Below are 23,431 nucleotides of genomic sequence, written 5' to 3'. Positions count from 1 at the left end.
TGAAACGTATATACGGCACAAGTAAGAAAGGTTTCAATCAAAATCAGACATCTAAAAAAAAAAAAAAAAAAAACGCGACCCTGAATAAACGGAAGACCACTGAAAACACGGCCGCGCAACGATAAAGTTTCAATGTTATCAATGCCTTTGTTATCTAGTGATTAATAAACGTATAATCGCTCGCCGAATATAGATGGGAGTCTACTACATGTTTAATACGATTTCCCATTAGCCCTTGGAGAAATGTACGGTGCTTATCTAAGTGGTACAAATTAGTCAACCGTTCCTATGAACTAACGCTAGGTCAAATTCCTATTCTAATCTCATTATATTCATACATAATTCGAGGATTTTATCGTGCGCGGGTCTCAGTTGGATGACTCGTATTATTATCCTCGGTAGGCGCGCAGCCAGTTCGGCGTCCGACATTATCGTCAATTGTCGCGTACGTTCGTTCGCGGCTCGCTCACTCGCTCGCTCGGGGCTTCGGGCCGTTCGAGAGTCGTTCGCGACGACGGACGGCGACGACGGCGGCGGTGGTGGTGGCGGGTGGCGGTGCAGCGCACAACGACGGTGGTGCAGCCAAGATGGCGTTTCGCCGAGCGGAGTACGCCGTCGGGTGAGGAGCGCGTGAGAGAAAAAGGAATGCCGCGGGGTGCCGCGACGACCACCGACGCTTCGCGCGGGGTGCTCGCGTGAGGTGCGAGGACCGGCCGACGGGAGTGCCGTGCGCTTGGGAGTGCCGTGCGCGCGGCCGCACCGGGTTATTCGATACGTCTTTAACCTAAGAGTGCGGTGCGCGCGGGGAAATAGATCGGCGCAGCGCGGCGCGGCGCGGAGCGGAGCGGAGCGGCGTGGCGGCCAAGTGACGTGAAGTGCGGCGCGGCGCGGCGCGGCGCGTTGCGGACAGTGCGGACTCTGCTCGGCTAGGCGGCTCGGTTCGGCTCAGCGCGCGGCGCGGACGGGGACGACTCCTCCTCGGGCCGCCGCCGCTGGCATGGAAGCGACCCGGTCGCGCGGCCGAGCTCGTCGGACGTGAGACGATTGACGACCACCGCAGCTCGGCTACGAGGAACGCGACGACCGGCCATGGCGTCGGCCGCGCGCGCGTGATCGCCGATCAGGCGGCTGATCCTCGTGAGAACGAGGGAAAGAAAAGGAGAGAGAGAGAGAGAGAGTGAGAGAGGACATCAGGACGCGTCTACGACGAAACACGGTGGATAGGGCACGCCACGGATGATGTGTAGTTAGACCCACCGCGTAAACAAACTCTCTGGCCTATCGCCTTGTCTCCCATCCTTGCAGCTCCTTCCGCATCGGTGCTCCACGTTCGATTGGATACACCGTGATCGTCATCGTTTCAGACACGTGCTCGGATCGTTTGACTCACGTGTGCGATGTCCTGTGCTCGGAGCTGAGACTGGCCGTTCAGCGGATGAGATCATTGGGTAAGCTGCGAGATAGTGTTTTATCAGATAGAAAGTTGCGTCTATCCTGTAACTGCGTTTCTCCAAACAAATCGGCTGCAAAGATCTACGAGAGTTACATTTGATAAATCTTCGTGCTGGCGTATCGTAGATTTAATGGATGCCGTGTCTCTAGGCGATTTTTAGAAGACACTAGAGAAAATATCTCTAGTTTTTAAGTTAGCGTCACCACGTGTTAAATGTATATAAACTCTTTGGTTAAAATACTTGACGAGATTAGGAAGTTTTGTTTCGTACAGAATAATTTCTGATATCCCAAGAATTGAGTTCTCCAAAGAATGTTAAATAAACGGATTTTGATATATCGTACGTGTCGTTATGTATAATAAAAGTTGAGACAGAGAATTTAGAATATTTTGATAATGCACATTCTATCTATACGGAAAATATTGACTGAAGAAGAGAGCTTACACGCCAGTTTTTTTGTTAAAGTTTATTAAAGTTTATTAAAAACGTTCATTTTATCAAGTTTATTACATTAATGCAATTTACAGTTACACTACTAACAATAAGAGTTAGAACTTTCTTGGTATTGATAGCATTAGCATATTAAATTTCTACCGTTTGCCTATATAAAGACTATATGATTGATACTTTACTATTTCACACATATCTTATCTCTTTGTCGCAGTTTCTAAACATGTAACAGAGTTTCTAAACGCGTATGTTAAATAAAATAGCATTTCAAGAATGTAAATATGTGTGTGTCGTTACAGGAAGGGAAAGGCATTTCAAATGACAATTAAACGATATGAGTGTTAAGCTAATAGATGATTAGTGTTGTGTTTAAACGTGTGAGACATTCCATATCAGTAAGGTACACGTTGTGACTTCGTGGACGGTGCACACCATGTCTAATAGTCTAGACAGCTTTCTCACACGCATAGGGGACGTCACAATTGAACGTGTGACTCCACGCGGTGGCCCCAAGCCTGGTGAAGCGAATATGATGACCAGTGAGACTGCGACAAGTGCAAACATGAACGCTGAGCCACAGGCGACTAATGACGAGAGCTCGGACGAGTCGAGCGGCGAAACGACAGATGGGGAGCAAGAGAAGAAACTCGATGCTTTGCAATCCGAGGAAATAGAAGAGATACGCTCGGAGGGCTCGGGAGACGACATGGATCTCGACGAGACGATCGACTCGCAGATCGGTGTGAGAGTGGAGTCGGAGAGGCAGCAGCACCATCCATCTCCAGAGGAGGACGACGAGGAACAAGTTAATATTCTGGATACCTTACCACTGGAAGGTTTGTAAGAATATACTAAATAACATGCGGTGTTTATTTTGATTAAGTAAATTGAACTTTAAATTAAAATACTGCATTAATATGATTTGCTGTTAAATTATTTTTTATAGGATAAATTTTAATTTTGTGATTTTCTATCTAATATAATTTAATTAGATCAGATTAATATAATGATTGACAAATAATATTTTGAGTTATTGAATCAATAAAATATAATTCTATTTTAGTTTAATCTAATCTTATATTTCATTTCTTCGAATTTTGTTGATTGAATAATAATTTTGTATAATTGAGTTAATTGAGCTAGTAATAGATTGTAAATCTGGAAATCCAATGTTTTAAAAAATATATTTGCACATTAATCTTTAGCATAAATTATAAAATAGAGGAATAAATAGTAGCTATATAATATCTATAACATCCATATCATATCTGATAAATCTTTTCAATATTAAATTATATAATAATGTAGCATTGTAAATAATTATTTAGTTGTAAGTATTAAAATTATTTTTATTATATCATTATTGTATTTTAATGCTTCTTGTTCTTGTATTATCAAAAGGAGCACCTATAGAAGGTCAAGAAGTATCAGAAGCCGATCTACTAGGAAAACCGATATTAAAGGATTCAGATGATGAGGAAAGCATGGATAACGATAACGAGAAGATGGATGGACAGTCGGGGGACGAAGGCATTGATAGTAACAAGAGACACGCCGATTCCGATCATTCCGACAGCGCGAAGAAGAAGGCGAAGAAGGATGACGGTAGCACTGAGGGTAGCACATCGGAATGCGAGTTAAAGTCGGAGAAAAAGCTGTCCAATATGCGGAGGAACATCCGGGAGGTGATGGACGAAACGCAACTGGACGAAGCCACGTTGTCCGCTCAGAGGCAGGAGATGGAACGTCTCAGGCGAGTGCAGGAGCAGCAGAGGATCATTCGCGAGGTGCAGCGTCAGATAGCGATCAACCGGCAGAACAATAAGTCGCAGACGCGCGTTATCAGTCTCTTGCAAGGCAAGCAGAATCAGGCTGGCGCGACTATGATCTCGCAGTCGTCTTCCCCGTCGTCGTCATTCCCGTCGGCGACATCGCCGTCGTCCACGCAGGTCCGTTTGCCAAGCACTGTCCTGCTGAAAGTGAATTCTGCCGCCGGCACCGGTGCTCAGACCACTCAGACGACCGGCGGGATGCAACCGGGGCAGATGCAGAGGAGATCGATCGATGGCGGGATGCGTTGGCAGAAAGGCAGAGGCGGCTATCAGGGAGCGCAGACATCTATTTCGCGTGTCGCGAATCGCTCCGGCGCGCCCAATATGTTGCAGCAGAGGATCCGCATGATGACACCGTCCGTGAGTATATCGCCGGTGGTGCCTAAGAAGGAGCCGATGGACCGTGCGGACTACTATTCCGACTCCGAGTTGTCCGACTTGGAAGCCGAGGAGGCGATGCGCTGCGAGAAGCAGTTGCACGCGACGCGAAAGATGTCCAGCGCGCCCAAGTATCAGAGACCGCCTAAAGGCAAGGACGTGGTGACGATATCCAGCTCGAGCGAGAGTTCGGACGACGATTGCATAGTACTGAGCGATCCTAGCGGCGAGGAGGAAACCGACACCGAGGACGATCCATCCAACTCCGGGATGCACACCAACGATCGTTATAACATTCCAGACGAGCTCGGCCGGGTGTTGATCAACGTGGGTCATCCCGAAACCGAGCCGGACGTGTTTTTAGCACCGCAGGTCGCCCGCATTATCAAGCCGCATCAGATCGGCGGTATACGCTTCCTCTTCGATAATATCATTGAAACGATCGAGAGGTACAAGACCAGCAGTGGCTTCGGCTGTATTCTTGCCCATAGTATGGGCCTGGGCAAGACTCTCCAAGTCGCCAGCTTCTGCGACATTTTTTTTCGATGCACCACTGCCAAGACTGTTCTCTGTATCATGCCCATAAACACCCTTCAAAATTGGCTGGCGGAGTTCAATATGTGGTTGCCGTATGAAGATTCCGCCGTCACCGCCGAGAAGCAGGCCAAGGCGACGAATGTCAAGATGGAGCCAGGAATGGATATGAAGCACGAAGTGAAGGAGGAGAGTTGTGGCAATCAGAGCGACATGTCTAACATGTCGCGGCCTATCAGCACGGAGTCCGCGCACCGTTTTGGTCATGACGCAACAGCTGTCGGTGCATCGCAACAACCGATGAATGTTATGCCGGAGAATCCCTACGCAAATCCTCATCACGGTTACGAACAGCGCAACATGATGCCGAGTTACATGCATGATCCTACTATGATGAATAAGAATATGGCTGAGCCTCATGTACCGCATATGCCGCCGAGCTATCATCAGGGCGAGATACCGCAGAATCCGCTGTACAACCCGAATCCGAATCCGCTTTCCAGCTTTCCCGATCCGATGAAGCCGGATCCGGTAAACTGCCACGGTATGCCGCCCGGGCAGAACATGACGGGGCCAAAATTCGGCATGGAGAATCAGGCTACCAGCCTGATGTATCCCGGCATGGAGAATCGGCCGCAGGGTGTCCCCATGTATCCCGATATGGAGAATCGAAACGCTGCGACGATGTATCCGGGCATGGGTAATCATCATCCCGGTCCGATGTATTCCAACTACAACAACATTCCCGGCACATTCGCGAGTTATGGCAGTCAAACGAATCAACAGCAATTAGAACGAGAACCGAAGAAGGAGAACATGCTGCCGGGAGGTATGCCACTTCAAAGTACAGAGGTGAATGTGAAGAAAGAACCAACGGAAGAGACAATCAAAAAAGAAGAGGGTACGTCGACAACGAAGGAGGAATTAGCGGACGAGAAAAAGGAGATGATAGAAAAAGTGAAAACGCCGTACAGCATAGACGCGCCAATCGGCATGGAAATGCGTCCGAGGCATTTCCGATTGCACATCTTGAACGATTCGCATAAAACTATGACGGCGAGGGCGAAAGTGATACAAGAGTGGCAATTGAACGGCGGTGTTCTACTAATAGGATACGAATTGTATAGACAGTTGTCGTTGAAAAAGCCCAACAAGGCAAAGCGGAAACGCGGACAGCCTTTTAAAGACACGGTAGACGTAGAGGAGGAGGACAAGAACAAAGGTTTGCTGGACGAGATGCATACGGCTCTGGTGAATCCTGGACCGGATCTGGTAATCTGCGACGAAGGTCATCGAATCAAGAATTCGCACGCGAGCATCAGCATGGCACTGAAGCAGATGCGCACGAAACGCAGAATCGTACTGACCGGTTATCCGTTGCAGAACAATCTGCTGGAGTATTGGTGCATGGTGGACTTCGTCAGGCCCAATTATCTGGGCACCAAGAGCGAGTTCTGCAACATGTTCGAGCGACCGATACAGAACGGCCAGTGTATCGACTCCACGCCGCAGGACATACGCTTGATGCGATATCGCGCACACGTACTGCACGCTTTGCTGGAGGGTTTTGTGCAGAGGAGATCTCACTCCGTGTTGCAAATGTCGTTGCCGCGCAAGGAGGAATACATCCTCCTGGTCAGGATGACGCCTCATCAGCGCAAATTGTACGACACGTTCATGAATCAGGTGGTGAAAACGCGCGCAGTTCCGAATCCGTTGAAAGCTTTCGCCGTGTGCTGCAAGATCTGGAATCATCCGGACATCCTGTACTACTTCCTACGTAAGCGTCAGGCGAACGAGGAGGATGACTTGGACCTCGAGGAGACGATAGCAGAAAAATCCGCGGCGGGTGGCAAGAAATCCAAGGCGCGCCAGCCGAAAGGCGAGTCCAAGAAATCCAAGAAGGGCACGACGATAAAGAACAAGCCCGCGGCTAGCGTGCAACCGAACGCTTCCTCATCGTCCAGTAACGATAATTCGGCGGAGGCCGAAAGTACGCATAACACTCCGAAACAAAATAATTACAACAACTATACGATGCCAGTTTCCAACTCAACTCAATATTCTAACTCCATGCCGCAGACAGGATCTTATCCTCCTCATAATTATCAGAACTATCCGAACCGTCCGAACGAACAAAATACATACTATAGGAACGATAACAATAATCACGGAGAATATAATCACGGAGAGTTCTATAATAATCAAGGACAACAAAGGTATGGCAATCAACCGTTCCAGTCATACACTCAGACGTCGACGAGTTACAACACGTCGCAGGGATACGCGAATCAGTCGCAGAACTACATGCAGTCGAACGAGCAGTCCGCGAATCATCCTCAGAGGTACAGCGGTGCAACGGCTGGATCCGACTTCCGATCGGATCAAAATCAAGGAACCAATTACGAGACACCCGGGATGTTTCCACGACAGAATTATCCTTATCAGGATCAGCAGCGCAATTATACGCCAAATCTAAATCAAGGACCTAACAATTATTCCCAAGTTCCTAATCAACCTTCCTTCCAGCCTCAGATGCCGAATCAATCCTCGAGCATGCCAATGCCGGATTACTCGCCGTACGCCGCGAATCAAAATCAAAATTACACGCCGGCGCCGACGCCCCAGACGAATCCGATGTATCCGCGAAACGATGCGCAACCGCTGCAAAACTCGACGATGGGATACCCGACGTCTCAGCAAGGTCAGCCACCAGCGCAACAAACGCAAACCGCAACTGGCTATAATATGGCGCCGCAGCAGAATCAGAACGCACCGTCCGGTCAAAATCGTGGCTTCTCGCCGAATCAGCAGAATCAGAATTTAAGTTTGCAAAATCAGTCTCATCCATATACGAGCCAGCAACAGCAGAATGTGCCTCTTCAGGGCCAGACGCATGGCTATCCTACGCAGGTGAATCCGACTCCTCCGCAGACTCCGCATGCGTTTAATCAGCAGTCCGCTCCGATGCCGCAAACCCCATCACACGGTTACATGCAGCCGAATCAATCGAGTCAGGGGCCCATCTCGCAGGGTCCGATGCGCGGCTATACCCCGGCGCCGCAGGGCCAAATGAACGTGGCGCAGAACCAATCCAATTACCCGGCCAATCAACCCGCGCAAAACGTCAATGCACAGAATCAGACGCATAGGTATCCTCCAGATCAGACAGGTCAGGCGTCGAATCCACAGAATACGGTGCACGGTTACGGTCATCATATGGTGCCTCAGTCCACAGCTTCCAATCAGGCGGGATCGTATCCTCAGCAGAATCAGCCGGGTCCGACGGTACCGCCGTCGAATCAGGCTCACCCTGGTTATCCGTCGAATCATCCAGGCACAGGCGCGATGCCACAGAATCCCGCGCATCGATACGGAGCCGCGCAGCAGACACAGGTGGCACAGAATCAACCTATGGCATATCCGCCGAATCAGCCGCAGCAGCCTAATCCATCTCTGGGTCAGAACGATCAGCTTTATCCCAGGCCAGATGCCGCGGTGTCGCAGCAAACGCAGAGTTACGCTCCAACGGCGGCAAACGAATTTTCGAACGACCGTACGAGCGCAGGCACCGCCGGCAATTCCGGCAATAATTACACCGCCAGTCAGCAGCATACGCAGAATCCCGTTATGCCGAATTATCCGTCGGACGGCTCGCATCAGAATTCGGCGTCGATCGGGCAGATGAAGAACGCGGACGAGCCCTATTATATGCAGCGCAATTATCCGCAATCATTCCGACCGGATCAGCAATGCAGCGATTCGTACTATAGAGACCAGATGAATCCCGGTATGAACCGTTATCCGAACAATTACTTCCCGCCGCAGAATTATCCAAATCAGTCGTACGACTACGCGACCGGTCATGGCACGGACATGAATTCGCGGCCCGACGAGTCCAAGACTTCACAGCAACCCATCGGCGCTCACGCACCTCCCGGCGCGCCGTGTGACAAGAGCAGCAAAGAGATGACATCCAGCATCGGTGTGCAGAGCCAGCCATTGCATCAGAATAATCTCACCGGCGCGCCGAGCTACACCGCGGAACCGAATCGCCAGAGTTCGGCAACTCCCGCGCCCAGATCGGGACCGGGAATTAATCCGGCGCACAGTCCTCGACTAAATCAAGGCGAACTGACGAAGGAGGATGAGAGAGAAAAAGAAGATCAAATAGAGAAGGACAAAGAGGATAAATCTGACGATGAAATTCTTACGAAAGACGAGGAGAAAGATTGCAAGAGCTCTCCCAGTGGGAAGGAAGATCCTGGAATTCCATACGATTGGGTATATCAATAAAATATTATTAAAAATATATTCTATTTTAATACTAAATGATATACTGTTGTATCATAATTTACTGCTGATATTACAATATTATTATCATATTATATACTATTTCAGTATCAAATAATGGAAAATTTTGATTTTATTACGTTTTAATTTTTATAGCCTTGTTAGAGTTAATCCTTATTTTGTATTTTCTATAGTAATTCTGTAACGCTTAATTTTATTACAGGCAACAGAGTTGATGAAAGGATATGTACCCGGATTGATAGATGCGTCCGGAAAAATGACACTCTTCTTCTGCATCCTCGACGAAGCTATTAAACTGGGGGATCGCGTACTCGCATTCTCACAGTCGCTATTCACATTGAATCTCATAGAAGACTTTTTAGCGCGAAATAATTTGAAGTATCCGGATGGTCAAACCGATGCCTGGATTAAGAACGTGAATTATTACAGACTGGATGGAAGCACCAGCGCGCTAGAACGAGAAAAACTGATCAATGAATTCAATAACAATCCGAAGATTCATCTCTTCCTCGTTTCTACGCGCGCTGGCTCGCTGGGTATCAATCTCGTTGGTGCAAATCGCGCGATTGTATTTGATGCTTCCTGGAATCCCTGTCACGATACGCAAGCTGTATGCCGAGTCTACCGATACGGCCAACAAAAGCCGTGTTTCGTTTATCGACTGGTCACCGATAACTGTCTGGAAAGGAAGATCTACGATCGACAGATTAGTAAACAGGGCATGGCAGATCGCGTGGTCGATCAATGCAATCCCGATGCGCATCTTTCGCTAAAGGAAGCAACGACATTATCGTGGGACTGGGAGGAAGACAGTCAAGTGCAGGATTTCTCGCAGACTAAAGACAGCTACACGGACGAAGTTATGCACCTCGTGTTAGAACGTTATTCCTCGTTGCTCACCAAACAACCGTTTCACCACGAGAGTCTGCTCGTTGATCGGAAGGACAAGAAGCTCAGTCAAGCTGAGAAACGGTTGGCCCGTCGCGGCTACGAGCTTGAGAAGATGGCAGCTAATTGTTCTAGGCCGAGTTATAACTATGTTCCTGGAAATACAGCCACGCGAGGTACAGTTTATATTTTAGGATAGAAACTTTATTTTTGAAGTCAAAAGATAATCGTACTCTGTATATATACATCGATTATTTATTCCAGCAGGTGGATTACAAATCAGAGCAATTCGCGGCGGCGACGGTGGCACCACGCCGAAGCCCGTTGCGTCTGTCAGACCTATGCAACAGCGAGGTGCTGAAGGATTAGGTCCGCGTGGCGTTACTGGCAGCAGGTGGATTCCGGCGGAAGTATGGCAGAGACAAGGAATGAGCGCGCAAGAGATGACGCTACCTCTAGATGTAGTTATACCAACAAATTCTCCCGACAAAGGAAGTATCGTTCTTAAAGCGGGTCAACGGGTAATGGTGCTGAAGAGTCCAAAAGGCATTTACATGCAGCTTGAATCCGGCAAAATTATAGCAATTCGCACTGCGCTTAAATTGAATCAACAAAAGCGAGAGGAGGAGCCGAAGAAAGGCAAGTCAAATTAGTATATTGCTAATAATTATTCTTGATTATATTAGATTATTTGAAAGTATTTTACTATATTTAATATTAAATTTAATTTTTAATTTTTAATATATTTAATATATTAATATTTTATTATATTTAAATATTCAATATTTTTTTTGTATTACAGGAGTTTCCTCGATGATACAGAGAAATTCTAAACCCGAGGTTGGCTTTCCTTTACGGAATAATTCGGCTATTTCCATAATACCCAAGTCATCGTCTAGCAATCAACCCAGTGGCCGGCCTCTCAATAAACCATCACCGAGCCCGGGTTATAAACCGTTTAGCGATAAGGAAATCTCTAAGAGACCCAAACCAGTCGCTACAGCGACAGCCAAACCTTATTTGAGCCAAGTAAACTTGACCAACCAAGTTTCCCTGTCGAGACTACCCAAAGTGAAGCAAGAGCCTATGGATCATTCCACACTCGGGGACAACTCTAACTCGTCCGACGGTCAACTGAGGACCGAGCAACGTGTCGAGGAAGTCAGATTAGAAGACGTGGTGGCAGAAGTGAGCTCGAACACCGAGTACAGTCCTTCCAGTCACACCCGAACCACTAATTCGGATACGGATACATCTCTGCCGAAATCTTCTGAGGAAGGCACACAGGTTTACACGCCTGACACCGTTTCCCTCACGCAAGGTGTTCAAACACAACATGACCAGTCTGAACCAGAAATGCCACCAACCGCTGACAAGCAGTGTTTGCCATCGGAAAAGGAACCTTCTAAGCCGGATACGTTAACAAACTACAGTCGATCCTTCCACAGTCAAACGGAGAAGCGAGAGACTTCCAATGAGGATATCGTCGTCGAGGAAACGTCTCAAGTGACGTCACAGATAACGCCGCAGATGACGTCGCAAATGACGTCGCAGATGACGCCGCAGGTCGCGACGCAGACGCACGCGATTGCTCCTGGTCCGATGCCTTCTCTGTTGCCGCAGCCAGTACCGTCGGCCATATCGGTACCATCGACCATGTCAATACCACCAAGCTTACCAGTACCATCAAATATGCCTCCGAATATGTCCTCGAGCATGCCGATACCATCAAATATGCCGTCAAGCTTACCACCGAATATGCCGGTATCATCAAATATGCCACCAAGCATACCGTCGAGCATACCGCCGAGCTTGCCGGTATCATCGAGCTTACCACCGAGTATGACGGTATCATCGAGTATACCGTCGAGCATGCCGGTATCATCGAGCATACCACCGAGCATGCCGATTTCGAGTATGCCATCAAGTATACCATCAAGTATGCCGTCAAGTATGTCATCGAGTATGCCAGTAACGTCAGGTATGTCACCGAGCATTCCGTCGAGCATGCCGATACCATCGAGCATACCGATACCCTCGAGCATGCCGATACCATCGAGTATGCCGATATCGTCGAGCATACCAGTATCGTCGAGTATACCGGTATCGTCGGGTGTACCGGTACCGTCCGCATCTGCAAGAAGCACGGAAGCACCTAAAAGTCTCGTCGATTCAATCGCGACATCGACCGCTTCCGTATGCACCAACACCAATATCACTTCTCCGAAGAGCGCTGAGCCGACACCGAGTATGCGAGACAACATGATCCAGGGCGACCCGACGCCGAGCGTACCCCAGGGATATCCCTACGCTCAATACCCGAGATACTACGACTACAGCGATCCGCGATCCCGCTCGCTGTCCAACCCCTATGGCACTTACTTCCCCAGCGTTCCACCGCACACGGCAAATCCCAGCAGTAGACTGCCAGTAGACACGACGAAGCCTCAGCCGGACTTAGGCAAGCCTATGGACGAGAGGAACGTGATGAACGTGCCTACCGCTTACTCTTCTCAGATACCGAGCATTACTGCCAAAACGCTAACGAGCAACTCCGCGACGGAGTCTAAGGGTACGGACAGCACGACGGTGACTACCACGGTGGCCTCATCGAGCAGAGACGAGACGCATATACCTACCGCATTTAGTCATCCCACTAGCGCGCGGTATCCGGGGCCGTATCCGCCGGGCCCGTACGACCCGTACTCGCAGCACTATCCACCGGCGCCTGGCTCTTCCGCAGCTTATCCTCCAGGTGGTGAGTCTTAGTGTAAAATAAGACAAGAAGTATGATTTTATTATCTACCTATCTTAATTTTCCCGATGTCTTTTTTAGTCTTAAGAGGTCTTTTTACGTTTAAGAAACAAGCCAAAATACTGAATAAAACTTTCAAACCTTTTGAAACCTTTTTATTCAGTTACATCCATTAGAGAATATTAACGGTGAAATTAATCTGCAGGAGCACCCGGTTATCCGGCATATGGTGGACCCAGCTACAACACAGATTATGCTCGCATGTACTCGGCGTTCCACGGTCCGCCACCCCCGACGGATCCCTACATGCACAGAGGATACGCCCCTCCCTCTTCGCATCCCCCTAATTACTACACGCCGTTCCCGCATCCTCCGCCGCCCTATCCCAATTATTCGTTCCTGCCGTATCCGAATCCGAATATGTCCAGCGAGCCTCAACCACCCGCACAGTAGGGAAGCAACGCGGTTGAGGGTAATCCTGAGTTGTAATGGCCGCGGGCGAAAGCCGTCGGAAAGACTCAAAGCCGCGATTGCGAAGCTTAATAGACTGAAGCTGTAAAACGCATCGATGTAAATATTTAGTCAGAAATATTAAGGAGATATTAAGGAGATATTTGATGGTTGGTATTCGAGTACTTCGCAATACCGATATGTAATGTCGTGAAGGACGAGCGCGACCGCCGTCAGCATTGATGAACTGTGCATTGTGCAATCTGTTGAAATGTTCAAAATATTTTAAACTCTTGACTTTGTCGACGCCGTTCTTGCGATGCGTTTTTGTTCACTAGTTAATTACAAGAAAATGTACTCGTCAAGCGGTACAAGTCACTCCTTTGTTTGATCCTCCAGTCTCATTAGAGCGGCGTCAAGTGAGATTTTTTACGAGTGCTTAGACGACTGCAATACGTTTCATACATAATTGCGTTCCTCGTGACTTTTTCTACTTTTTGTACTTGCGCGCTGTGCTTTATCAGATTAGCCTTTTATCAATAGCTTCTTAACGTTGAAACTGATGAGTTATTGACGCGTATGATTCTGAGAAGATTGAAGGAGGAGTAAATTGTACCATAATCGAATGAACGAAGGGAGAGGAGGAGCGCTGTATATTATCGTTTAGCCTCACACATTCAATCACTTGGCTCATTTTTGTATATCTTGTATATCATTTTGTATAACGAAGAGGGGGATGGTCATTACATTAACTGAACAAAATTCTCGTAAGAAGGATTTAATGTCCATGACGCGTTTGTTTCTAATTCATAAAATATATTTCGTGAAGAATTAGGTAACGACATGGTTAAAGGTAGATTGATGAGATTTTGAGTTTAAATTTGTTCAAGACTCAATTATGATATTAATCAATAACGATTTACATTTTACGGGTAATACTTTAGAATTTATATGTGAGAATTTATATGTGAGAATTTATTCTTATATTAGCTTTTATAATTTTTTTTTTTTTTAATCAGATGATGGCATGTCTATTTTGATTTATCTAAGCTTTCCTTGATTTCCAAGAGGAAATAAGAATTTGTATGAAAAATTTCATATAGGAAACTTCCATGACAAATTTTTTGCGATTTTGTATTTTGATCGACTGGTCCCCCTTCATGATGTACGGCAAGAGTAAACGAATATTTGCAAGCTGTCTAAACCGCTGAAATTGTGCAACTATATTATAAAATGCAGATTGAAACTCTTTCGCGTGTGAACCGTGTTAGAATTCGCTGTTCAATGAGATGCTTTCTTCTATTTTATCGTACATCATACATCATTCAATATACACAATTGTTACACAACTCTTTGTGATTTGATGCTTTCACCCTGAAATTGTTTCTCTAAACATCTGGAAAGCTCCATTTCATTTGAACTGTGCTTTTCAGCACAGTTCTAGTTTTAGCAATGGCTCTATAATAATTTTAATTTTAATCTATATGTAAAATTTTATCTTGCGGTATTTCAAGTAATTATCATCTGAATCAGAAATTCCAAGAAGTTTCTGTTTAGATAATAATTGTATTGTTTACTATTAAAAAAATTATTTAAATAAATTAAATAATTTTGCTGCAAAGAATAATTTCGGGGAGACCGCACAGGATCGCAGATTTAAATTTGATTTGCATTATAAATCACTTTTCTATAAATATGATCTTTTTTTATAATGCGTATCATATTATCTGTACTCTTTTTCTCAGTGAGAGCCGAAATCAGTTACTGTTCTCCGCGGCACGCGTCACGCCGCGTCTACGTGTGTCGTCTCTCTTTCAAAACCATTTTTTCACATACATACATTTAAACGCGTAACACGTACGTACATACAGTATTCATGGAACATTTAGCAGCCAGTAAATTACAGTCTACAGCATCCCTAGTGAGGTGTATATGGACTACGTATTATACTATTAAACGTTACGGTTTCCGAAATAGATAATCTTACAGTAGAGCGTAGGATTGTTGTTAACTAGGAATGTCTTACGACTTATTAAAAAAAAAGTGGGGAAAAAGAAGCAAGGAGAACTCGCCGTCTCTCGGACGTGTAACGTAAGCGTTAAGGGGAGAGCCATGATTTTCAGGAGCGACTCTTCAGACTCGGAACTGTGATATTTTATTATTAATCTCGTGTTGAATTCGCGCTGCACGCTCTTGCCCGGAATACGAGGCCGCCGATCTTGGCTTCTTGGCGGGAATTTCGCGGGTGGGCCCGGAGATTCACCCCTCCCGGCCCGCCCACGCGACGCTCGGTCGAAATTGTTGCATTTACGTTAGCGTAAGTCAATCGGGTGCACGAGATGACTAATCCGTTTTTCCAAGTGGGACGCAGAGGCGCGCACGGGTCTATCATGGTGCTCCCTGTATACATAATTATTATAGACCAGTGGTATTCAACCCCTTTCAACCCCCGAAAGCAATCCGCCGTCATGCCCTTTGAAGATGTATTTTTTTTATTTTTCCTCCTAGAATTTTATATACTCTTCCGAGAAAGGCATCCCTCTCGCCCGCGAGGGGATCTTTTATAGAACTTTTTATTTTCTACGACGTTTTGTATTCTCGTTTAGCGTACCGCGCTTTTTTTTTTTTTACCGTGTTCCTCTTGCACGTTTTTAAGGACGAGGGAGACGACAGGCAACTCATACAAATTCTTCGTGTATGAATAGAAGTATTTGTATCCCCTTTTTTATACGTTTTTCGTACTTACCAAAGTTCTCTTTTAGCGGGATCGCACCTGCGAATCCTCCTAGAAAGTCTTAGCGCCCCTGCTCCAGGTTGAATACCTCTGATTATAGACGAATTATTCTAGCGAGATAAGGCGTTTATGCTGGATATATGATAAGTAATACTATGTCTCCCGTGGCGGGTCTCGGTGTTGTCTGTTTGCCGCGCGACGAGACGCGACGTTCCCACCTTCCTCTATCCTCCTTCCCTCGTCTCCACTTCGTTTACTTGGGTGGCGTCGCGGTCAAACGTTTCGTAGGTTCTAAGTGTACAGGTGTTACGTTTAAGCGCGACGCTTAAGTAAGCTGTGCAATCCCACGCGGAACAGGCGACAAGGAGACCGTCGCATAAAACGCGAGAGAGAGAGAGAGAGAGTATCGTTGCGTAATGCGAGCCGTATCATTGTTCTGAAAGCGGTTGCGGAGATTTCCAAATATCCCCCGGGATTCGCGGGTCGTCGCCACACGGGCCATCCACCCTCAGGCGTCGAGGGTACGGCTGTCGAGTTCTGTTTCGTGTAACATAAAGATACCCCCTTGATAGCGTCACACACCGGAAATGCGGTGTTGTACGCGACGACCCGGCCTCGAGTCCCATTCGCGAAACGTAATGAAAATCACATTCGATGTTACTTGCATTGTTTAAGGCTGAATTAATGTGAATTGCGAAACGCAGATCGGCGACTTGATATTTTTGTTAAAGCTAATCTTAATCGATTAGCTTTATCTGCACGTCGCGTGTAATGTATATAATTTATTATATAATTCGTTATATAATTTATTATATAATTATATTTTTAATGACATGAACGAACAAAGCGATACGAGATACCTCTTCAGTGAGACCTTCGTCAATCGACTTGCGCCACTCTCGGAACAAGCGGCTCATATATCTGCAGAAGGAAAGCAATTATTTCATCTCTGTTATAGCTTTTTTGCCATCTACATACTTGTACATACCCATTATTTACATTTCATACTTTATTTATTATTATACATTAGCCATTATTATCGCTTTTTTTTTCGATGTCAGAGTATTACCCTTATGTAAAATAAATTGTTTATACACTGATGAGAATATCGTTTTGCTCATACTATTATTGTTACGTAGAACGAGAGACAAGAGAGAGAGAGAGTGTGTGTATGTGTGTGTGAAAAGAATGAGAGCTTACGATATTTGTTTTTTTTTTTACAGCATTCATCTTTGCATTTAAAAACAAGCATTAGCTCGCAGCCCGTATTTTCGCCGCATTTTTAACGCTAAATACGGCCGTCCGATTTCAAGAACTCGGCTATTTTTGTCCGGCAAATTTCTTGAGAAACTTAAGACATAAAATCGTCCAATAGACAATAAACGAATCTCATTGTTCCAAAAAATCTTTGGAAACTATAGGAGAAAGTGATCGTAGAACTTCGGAAATTAAAGATTGAAGGATCGAAGGCTCAAAGGTGGGCTTTCGTGACGTACAACGCCTCGAAAGAAAACGCAAGACGATTTCATGGAAATTCGAGAAATCTATACGATTTAATTATAGCGCAATTGTAATGAAAATCTGGAAGGAGTATATCGGATGGCCGCCTTCAGCGTGCGACGAGAATACACGCCGCCGGTGCACGTGTAAATGCTTAGTATATTGTAAGGGATGATTTATGTGGAGTACGACATTATGGAATTATTAAGCGTGCAAAATTCGTCTTTCAGTCCGAAATTCTGGCGTTAACGTGATAAGATTTTCGTGACGCACGCTCTTCGTCTGTACACGTTAAGATGACTAAATGCATGTTACACGCAGGCTGGGTTTATTGAAGAATTATAATAAATTTGCCAGCGGAGGATTAACAATTATGCTTCGTGTCGCAATCTCCTTTTCTTCGTTTACTTTTTTTTTTCTAACGAGCTTCGCGTTTCCATTGTAATTTTACTATAACTCGCGCTTTTATGACGTATGTGAGACAAGATGAGATAATTAATTAATGAAATAAAAAGTATTCGGATATTAAACGAGCTTTGTTTCCTGCGGATAGCTTGATCAGTTTCGTACTGTTTTATAAAATTAAAATCGCATTTATTTCGTTTCGTTTAGAAGCATGTGGATATATGGATAATGTTCTTTAAATGAACAGTTGAATTTAGAAATGATTTATACATAATACACAAGAGTTACAATGGTTTTCATTGCAATATTGTTTAGTTGTCGATAAGTAATAAGCTCACAACAAGATTACTATATATTGTAGTAAATGTAAATAAATATTAGATATTTTTTATAAAGTACGTTCGAGAGTAAATTTTATTTTTTAATATTAATATGCATATAAATAAAATGAAGTGAAGTAGTGTGTAATTATTTTTTTTATTTCCGCTTTTATTATTAAAAAACGTGAAACATATATAATTTTTATTGAAATAACGCACTAGAAAACAAAAGAAGAATATATACCACATAACTATACTAAGTATAAATATTTGCTAAGTAAATTTATTTTATTTTATTATTTCTTTTGAAAGTAAAATTAAAATTATTTCTTTTAATAGTAAAAGTACAGTCTTGAAATAAAAATCGAATATACAATGTAATAAATTATGAAATTATATTAAATTTATTATAATAAATTATAAAACTAATATGTTACGAGCTAATCGTCTAAATTTTAATAGTCACACAAATTTTCATAAAATCATTGGTTTTTAATAATACCTCATCGGTGTCAATCACAGACATCTATATAATATATAGATCTGTATATTATAAATGCTGTGGTATCAATGTTATCCTATTGAGGTTATACCGATTTCACAATTTCCCGCGGAAAAGCTGTCAGTAAGTGTACTGTCGGTACTGCAGCGTATGATTTCGAATGCTCCTGCACAGTCTACGGTACCCGGGATAACCTAAAAGCCACGGTGCGAAACCTCGTGGCGCGCGTGGCGATCGCGTGAAGGTGTATCGTGCAATCACTTTCGCGGCGAATGCAGCTTCTCAGGCGCGGTTTGCATCATATCGCGCGTAGGGTTGCTGCGCACCGCGTGTCCGGCGACGTTCCGCTTGCGAGACCACCTGTCAGACGCGTCGCGGCTACCGTCAGTCTTCTTGATTTCAGCCGGTGGGGCACCAGGAAGGCGAACAGAAGCGTGAAGATCGCCCTCGTCCTCGACATGACGGATCCGAAGGTCGAGGAAGTCCTAGCGCCGCTCCGGGCGAGCGTCAAGGAACAAGTGAGTGGCCATATGGATGCAAAGTAGGGACCGCCTGCCTTCTCGAGGCTTGCTAGTATCGTCAGTACTAATTTTTAACCTTACTTTGGCCAGTATCTGATAATCTTTGGTCAATCTTTTCGTGCGCGATGTAACTGTTTTTTTTTTTATTTAGGGTGACTATGTGCGGAAGTTGAAATCCGATGGTGCTCCAGAATTGGACGTCAAAAAGGCCGTAGCCGAACTGAAGCTGCGCAAAAAGATACTAGAGGATAAAGAGCTGTCTCTGGCGTCCAGCAATGTAACGTTCGACCGGGCGCGGATGGAAGATCTCCTGAAGCGTAGATTCTTTTTAGATCAGTCCTTCGCGATTTACGGCGGTGTCACCGGTCAATATGACTTTGGGCCCATGGGCTGTTCGTTGAAGACGAACCTGATAAACGCCTGGAGAAATTTCTTCGTGCTGGAGGAACAGATGCTGGAAGTCGACTGCTCCATTCTGACACCCGAGCCGGTGCTGAAAGCGTCCGGCCATGTGGAGCGATTCGCCGATCTGATGGTGAAGGATGTGAAGACCGGCGAGTGCTTCCGGCTGGATCACCTGATCAAGGCGCACTTGGAGAAGATAATCTGCGACAAGAAAACGAGCGAGGAGACGCGCGAGGAATGCAGGGACATCATCATCAAGCTGGACGGTATGACGAAGAGCGAGATGGCCGCAGTGTTGTTGAAGTATAACATGAAATCGCCGGTTTCCGGTAACGACTTGACGGAACCGATAGAATTCAACTTGATGTTCGGCACTCAGATTGGACCGACGGGGCTCATCAAGGGCTTCCTGAGACCAGAAACGGCCCAAGGTATCTTCGTGAACTTCAAGCGATTACTGGCGTTCAATCAGGAACGACTGCCGTTTGCCGCGGCGCAGATCGGTAATGCCTTCAGGAACGAGATTTCCCCACGATCCGGACTTATACGCGTTCGAGAGTTCACCATGGCAGAAATCGAGCACTTCTGCGACCCGAACGACAAGAGTCATCCCAAGTTCGAGACGGTCAAGGACATAAGTATGCTGCTGTATTCGGCCTGCAATCAGATGGACGGCAAGAGCGCGCAGCGCCTCACCATAGGCGAGGCCGTCTCGTCTGGCTTGGTGGCGAACGAGACGCTGGGCTACTTCATGGCTCGGATCCATCGGTTCCTATTGAAGGTCGGCGTCGATCCGAACCGCCTGCGTTTCCGTCAGCACATGAGCAATGAAATGGCGCATTACGCCTGCGACTGCTGGGACGCCGAGTGCCTGACGTCCTACGGATGGATCGAGTGCGTGGGATGCGCCGACCGGTCCGCCTATGACTTGACGCAGCATACCAAGGCCACCGGTGTGAAATTGGTGGCTGAGAAGAAACTACCCGCTCCGAAAACGGTGGACGTTTGCGAGATTATACCGAACAAGGTGTTGATCGGTAAAACGTTCAAGAAGGATAGCAAAGTAGTGCAAGAGGCGCTAGCAGCATTAGGCGAGAAGGAGATTGTGTCCTTGGAGAAAGTTCTTAGCGAGAACGGAGGACACGAGCTGACACTGCCCAGCAACGTCGTCGTGAAGATCACCAAGGACATGATAGAAGTAAAGCGTTACCAGAAGACTGTTCACGTTGAAGAGATTATACCCTCGGTGATCGAGCCTTCCTTCGGCATTGGTCGTATCATGTATGCCCTGTTCGAACATAATTTCAAGACGAGAGAAGGTGACGAGAAGAGAACGTATTTCGCCCTACCGCCGGTGGTAGCGCCGTTGAAATGTTCGGTATTACCGCTCAGTGGCAACGACGAATTTGTGCCGTTTGTGAGAAAATTATGTGAGTGAAACATACGAGTCAGATTATTATATTGTATTGACATCCTGATATTAGAAAACAAAATGTTATTTCTTCTTTTGATCTATAATCTTCACAGTTGAAAGTGTAGATAATAGATCTGAAGACTTGTTGTATATAGCGAAACTAAATATATTAATGTTTCTTTGCAGCGCAAGATCTTACAAGAGCAGACGTCTCGCACAAAGTGGACGACTCTTCCGGAAGCATAGGACGCAGATATGCTCGTACCGACGAGATAGCGATACCGTTTGGTATTACCATCGACTTTGACACTTTGAGGACACCGCACAGTGCAACACTTAGAGACAGAGACAGCATGGGACAAGTCAGGATAAATGTATGTATATTTTTTCAATGTGTAGAATTTACGTGAAATTTGTACGTGTATAAATTTGAATTGATTTAGAAGCAAACTTTAATAACTTTCATCAATAATAAGCATATAAAGAAAATCAAAGATATTTTCTTTTTTTCTTTTTAACTTGATAAAATTATTTATTTTCAATATTTATTTTTAATTACAGTTGGATGAGCTGCCTGGCGTTGTGAGGGATCTCTCTTATGGAAGAACTACTTGGACGGAAGTGGAGGCAAAGTATCCCAAGTTTGAACAACAAGAATCTACAGAATCATAGAGAATTTAAATAGACTTGGGAATAATTTATTTGTACTATATATATAGAATTGTACTATATATATATAGGACTGTATTTTGAATGGCGTATATACAAAAGTTTTTATATATTTATCATATCGAGATGATCGAGGTGCTTATCAACGAGAAAAAGAATAATTGCTAATTTTTGGAAGATTCAATTTCCATTTATTAATCAGAAAATTCACAATATTGCAATTCTCTGTAAATTTTAGAAATCTACGTAATATGTACTTATATACTTATCACTTCAAAAAACAATGTGAACTTTGAGAATTTGCAGATATTTTATATTGTTAGCCATTGATAAAATACTTCTATTAGTTTCACATCTTCGACTTGTTAGCGGTACAATTCAGTCACTCGCATTTTTCGAAAGCATTTACTTATTTAAAAGTTTTTATAAACGCTGTGTAAAAAATATAGATCTGTTCCTTCATGATTTCATCTGGTTTGATAATTGAATAGCCTATATTTGTTATTAATAATAATTCATTATTGAGAGAGGAGATAAAAGACAAAATTAAATCATTAAATCTAACTTAACAATAAAGTGCATTTTTATTTTTATGACTAATATTTTAAAATTTTCTCCAAAATTAGTACATGTCAAGTTATAATTCCTATTTTTATATATATTATATATATAACATTTTATATGAAAACAATTTAATTTTATAAGAGTAATAATAACAAGCTAATGATTGAGGGATTATTGAACGGAGAAGGAAAGAGTCACATTAAAATTGAAATAAAAAGTAAATATACCTATAACTTTATTTATATAAGAGAAATACTGTGAAATAGAAATCATTATTACATTAAAAATGATAATTCGTTTTACATTTCGAAGTTTGTAAAGTGCATATTAGTTGGCGTACATACGCGAGGTAACGTGGACAGCCAATCAGTGTTCGCATTTCGTGTAGGTATGTATATCACAGAGTAATGTTGGCAATATGCTAATAACAGTGGACGCGGTCGTTATCTTACATGTCTATGGTCGAGACACGCGTGAGAAATCGTTCGTGAAATTCCAACGCGAAATTCGGCTTACGTATATAATCGAGGTACTTTGGCATTGAAATTACAATAATATACGCGCGGAAAGTAATTTTACACATATGATTCGAGCGGACAAGAATGCGGTAGGGCGTCGTGAGATCGAGATAAATCAAGCAAAAGGTAATAAATAAAACATAATTAAGGCACTTGAATTGTCATATACAGCACAAACAGATATTATACGATATATATATTATTATATTAAAGATATTTAGACGTAATTTATGTCGGAAATAAACGCGCGATCTGTTTTACTGAAATTTGCAAAATGTACGTCAGAGCGCGAGAACCAATCAGCGCTCGAATTGCATTCAGTGCAAGTATTGCAGAGTAATGTTGGCAGTAAGTGGCAGCTTGTGCCAACTACGGTGTTAAGCGGCGGGCGAGACGCGCGCGCGAGAAATCGCTCGTGAAATTCCAACGCGAAATTCGGCTTATGAATACAATCGAGGTAGTTCGGCATTGAAATTACGACGTGTGGCGTATCGCGAGTAAAAATGCGTCAATATTTTTCAAATCGCGTCAATAATATATGCATGGGAAGTAATTTTGTGATTTGAGCGGACGGGAGTATGTCGGCAGGAGACGCGAGACGCGCCACGTACGAGAGCGAGATAAGTCAGGCGATAAATGATGCACTAATAATAAAAGGTAATTAGTAGACATTTGAATTGCCGTATACAGTGGAAAGAGACAGTATATACGAGGTAGACATTATTATTGTATTAAAGTTATTTAGACGTAATTATGCTGGAAATTAATTACGATGTCTGTTTTACTGCGCGAGATTGGCAAAATGTACGTCAGAGCGCGAGAAC

At 44.6% G+C, this 23,431-nt stretch overlaps 2 protein-coding genes across 5 annotated transcripts; both read left to right on the top strand.

Annotated features, from left to right (window-relative positions):
• The first annotated feature begins 1,177 nt into the window (after positions 1 to 1,177).
• LOC105452129 lies at positions 1,178 to 17,819 on the top strand. Of its 3 annotated transcripts, none has more exons than XM_011692987.1 (7): positions 1,178 to 1,448; positions 2,204 to 2,740; positions 3,306 to 8,932; positions 9,165 to 10,026; positions 10,118 to 10,489; positions 10,653 to 12,608; positions 12,811 to 17,819. In XM_011692987.1, the coding sequence occupies exons 2-7, from the start codon at positions 2,338 to 2,340 to the stop codon at positions 13,056 to 13,058; spliced, it is 9,468 nt and encodes a 3,155-aa protein (XP_011691289.1). In that variant the 5' UTR covers positions 1,178 to 1,448; positions 2,204 to 2,337; the 3' UTR covers positions 13,059 to 17,819. The 3 variants fall into 3 exon arrangements, with proteins under 3 accessions (XP_011691289.1, XP_011691288.1, XP_011691287.1); XM_011692986.1 differs by having other exon boundaries at positions 10,115 to 10,489; positions 10,653 to 12,605; XM_011692985.1 differs by having other exon boundaries at positions 10,115 to 10,489.
• Positions 17,820 to 18,680: 861 nt separating this feature from the next.
• Positions 18,681 to 21,621, top strand: LOC105452128 (glycine--tRNA ligase). Of its 2 annotated transcripts, none has more exons than XM_011692982.1 (4): positions 18,681 to 19,034; positions 19,189 to 20,872; positions 21,043 to 21,230; positions 21,418 to 21,621. In XM_011692982.1, the coding sequence occupies exons 1-4, from the start codon at positions 18,789 to 18,791 to the stop codon at positions 21,526 to 21,528; spliced, it is 2,229 nt and encodes a 742-aa protein (XP_011691284.1). In that variant the 5' UTR covers positions 18,681 to 18,788; the 3' UTR covers positions 21,529 to 21,621. The 2 variants fall into 2 exon arrangements, with proteins under 2 accessions (XP_011691284.1, XP_011691286.1); XM_011692984.1 differs by having other exon boundaries at positions 19,016 to 19,094.
• The last annotated feature ends 1,810 nt before the right edge of the window (positions 21,622 to 23,431 follow it).

This window comes from Wasmannia auropunctata, unplaced genomic scaffold, assembly GCF_000956235.1.
Source record: "Wasmannia auropunctata unplaced genomic scaffold, wasmannia.A_1.0 LD336037.1, whole genome shotgun sequence".
Lineage (NCBI taxonomy): Eukaryota > Metazoa > Arthropoda > Insecta > Hymenoptera > Formicidae > Wasmannia > Wasmannia auropunctata.
Note: the sequence above shows the minus strand (reverse complement) of the source record. Positions and strands in the feature narration are given on the sequence as shown.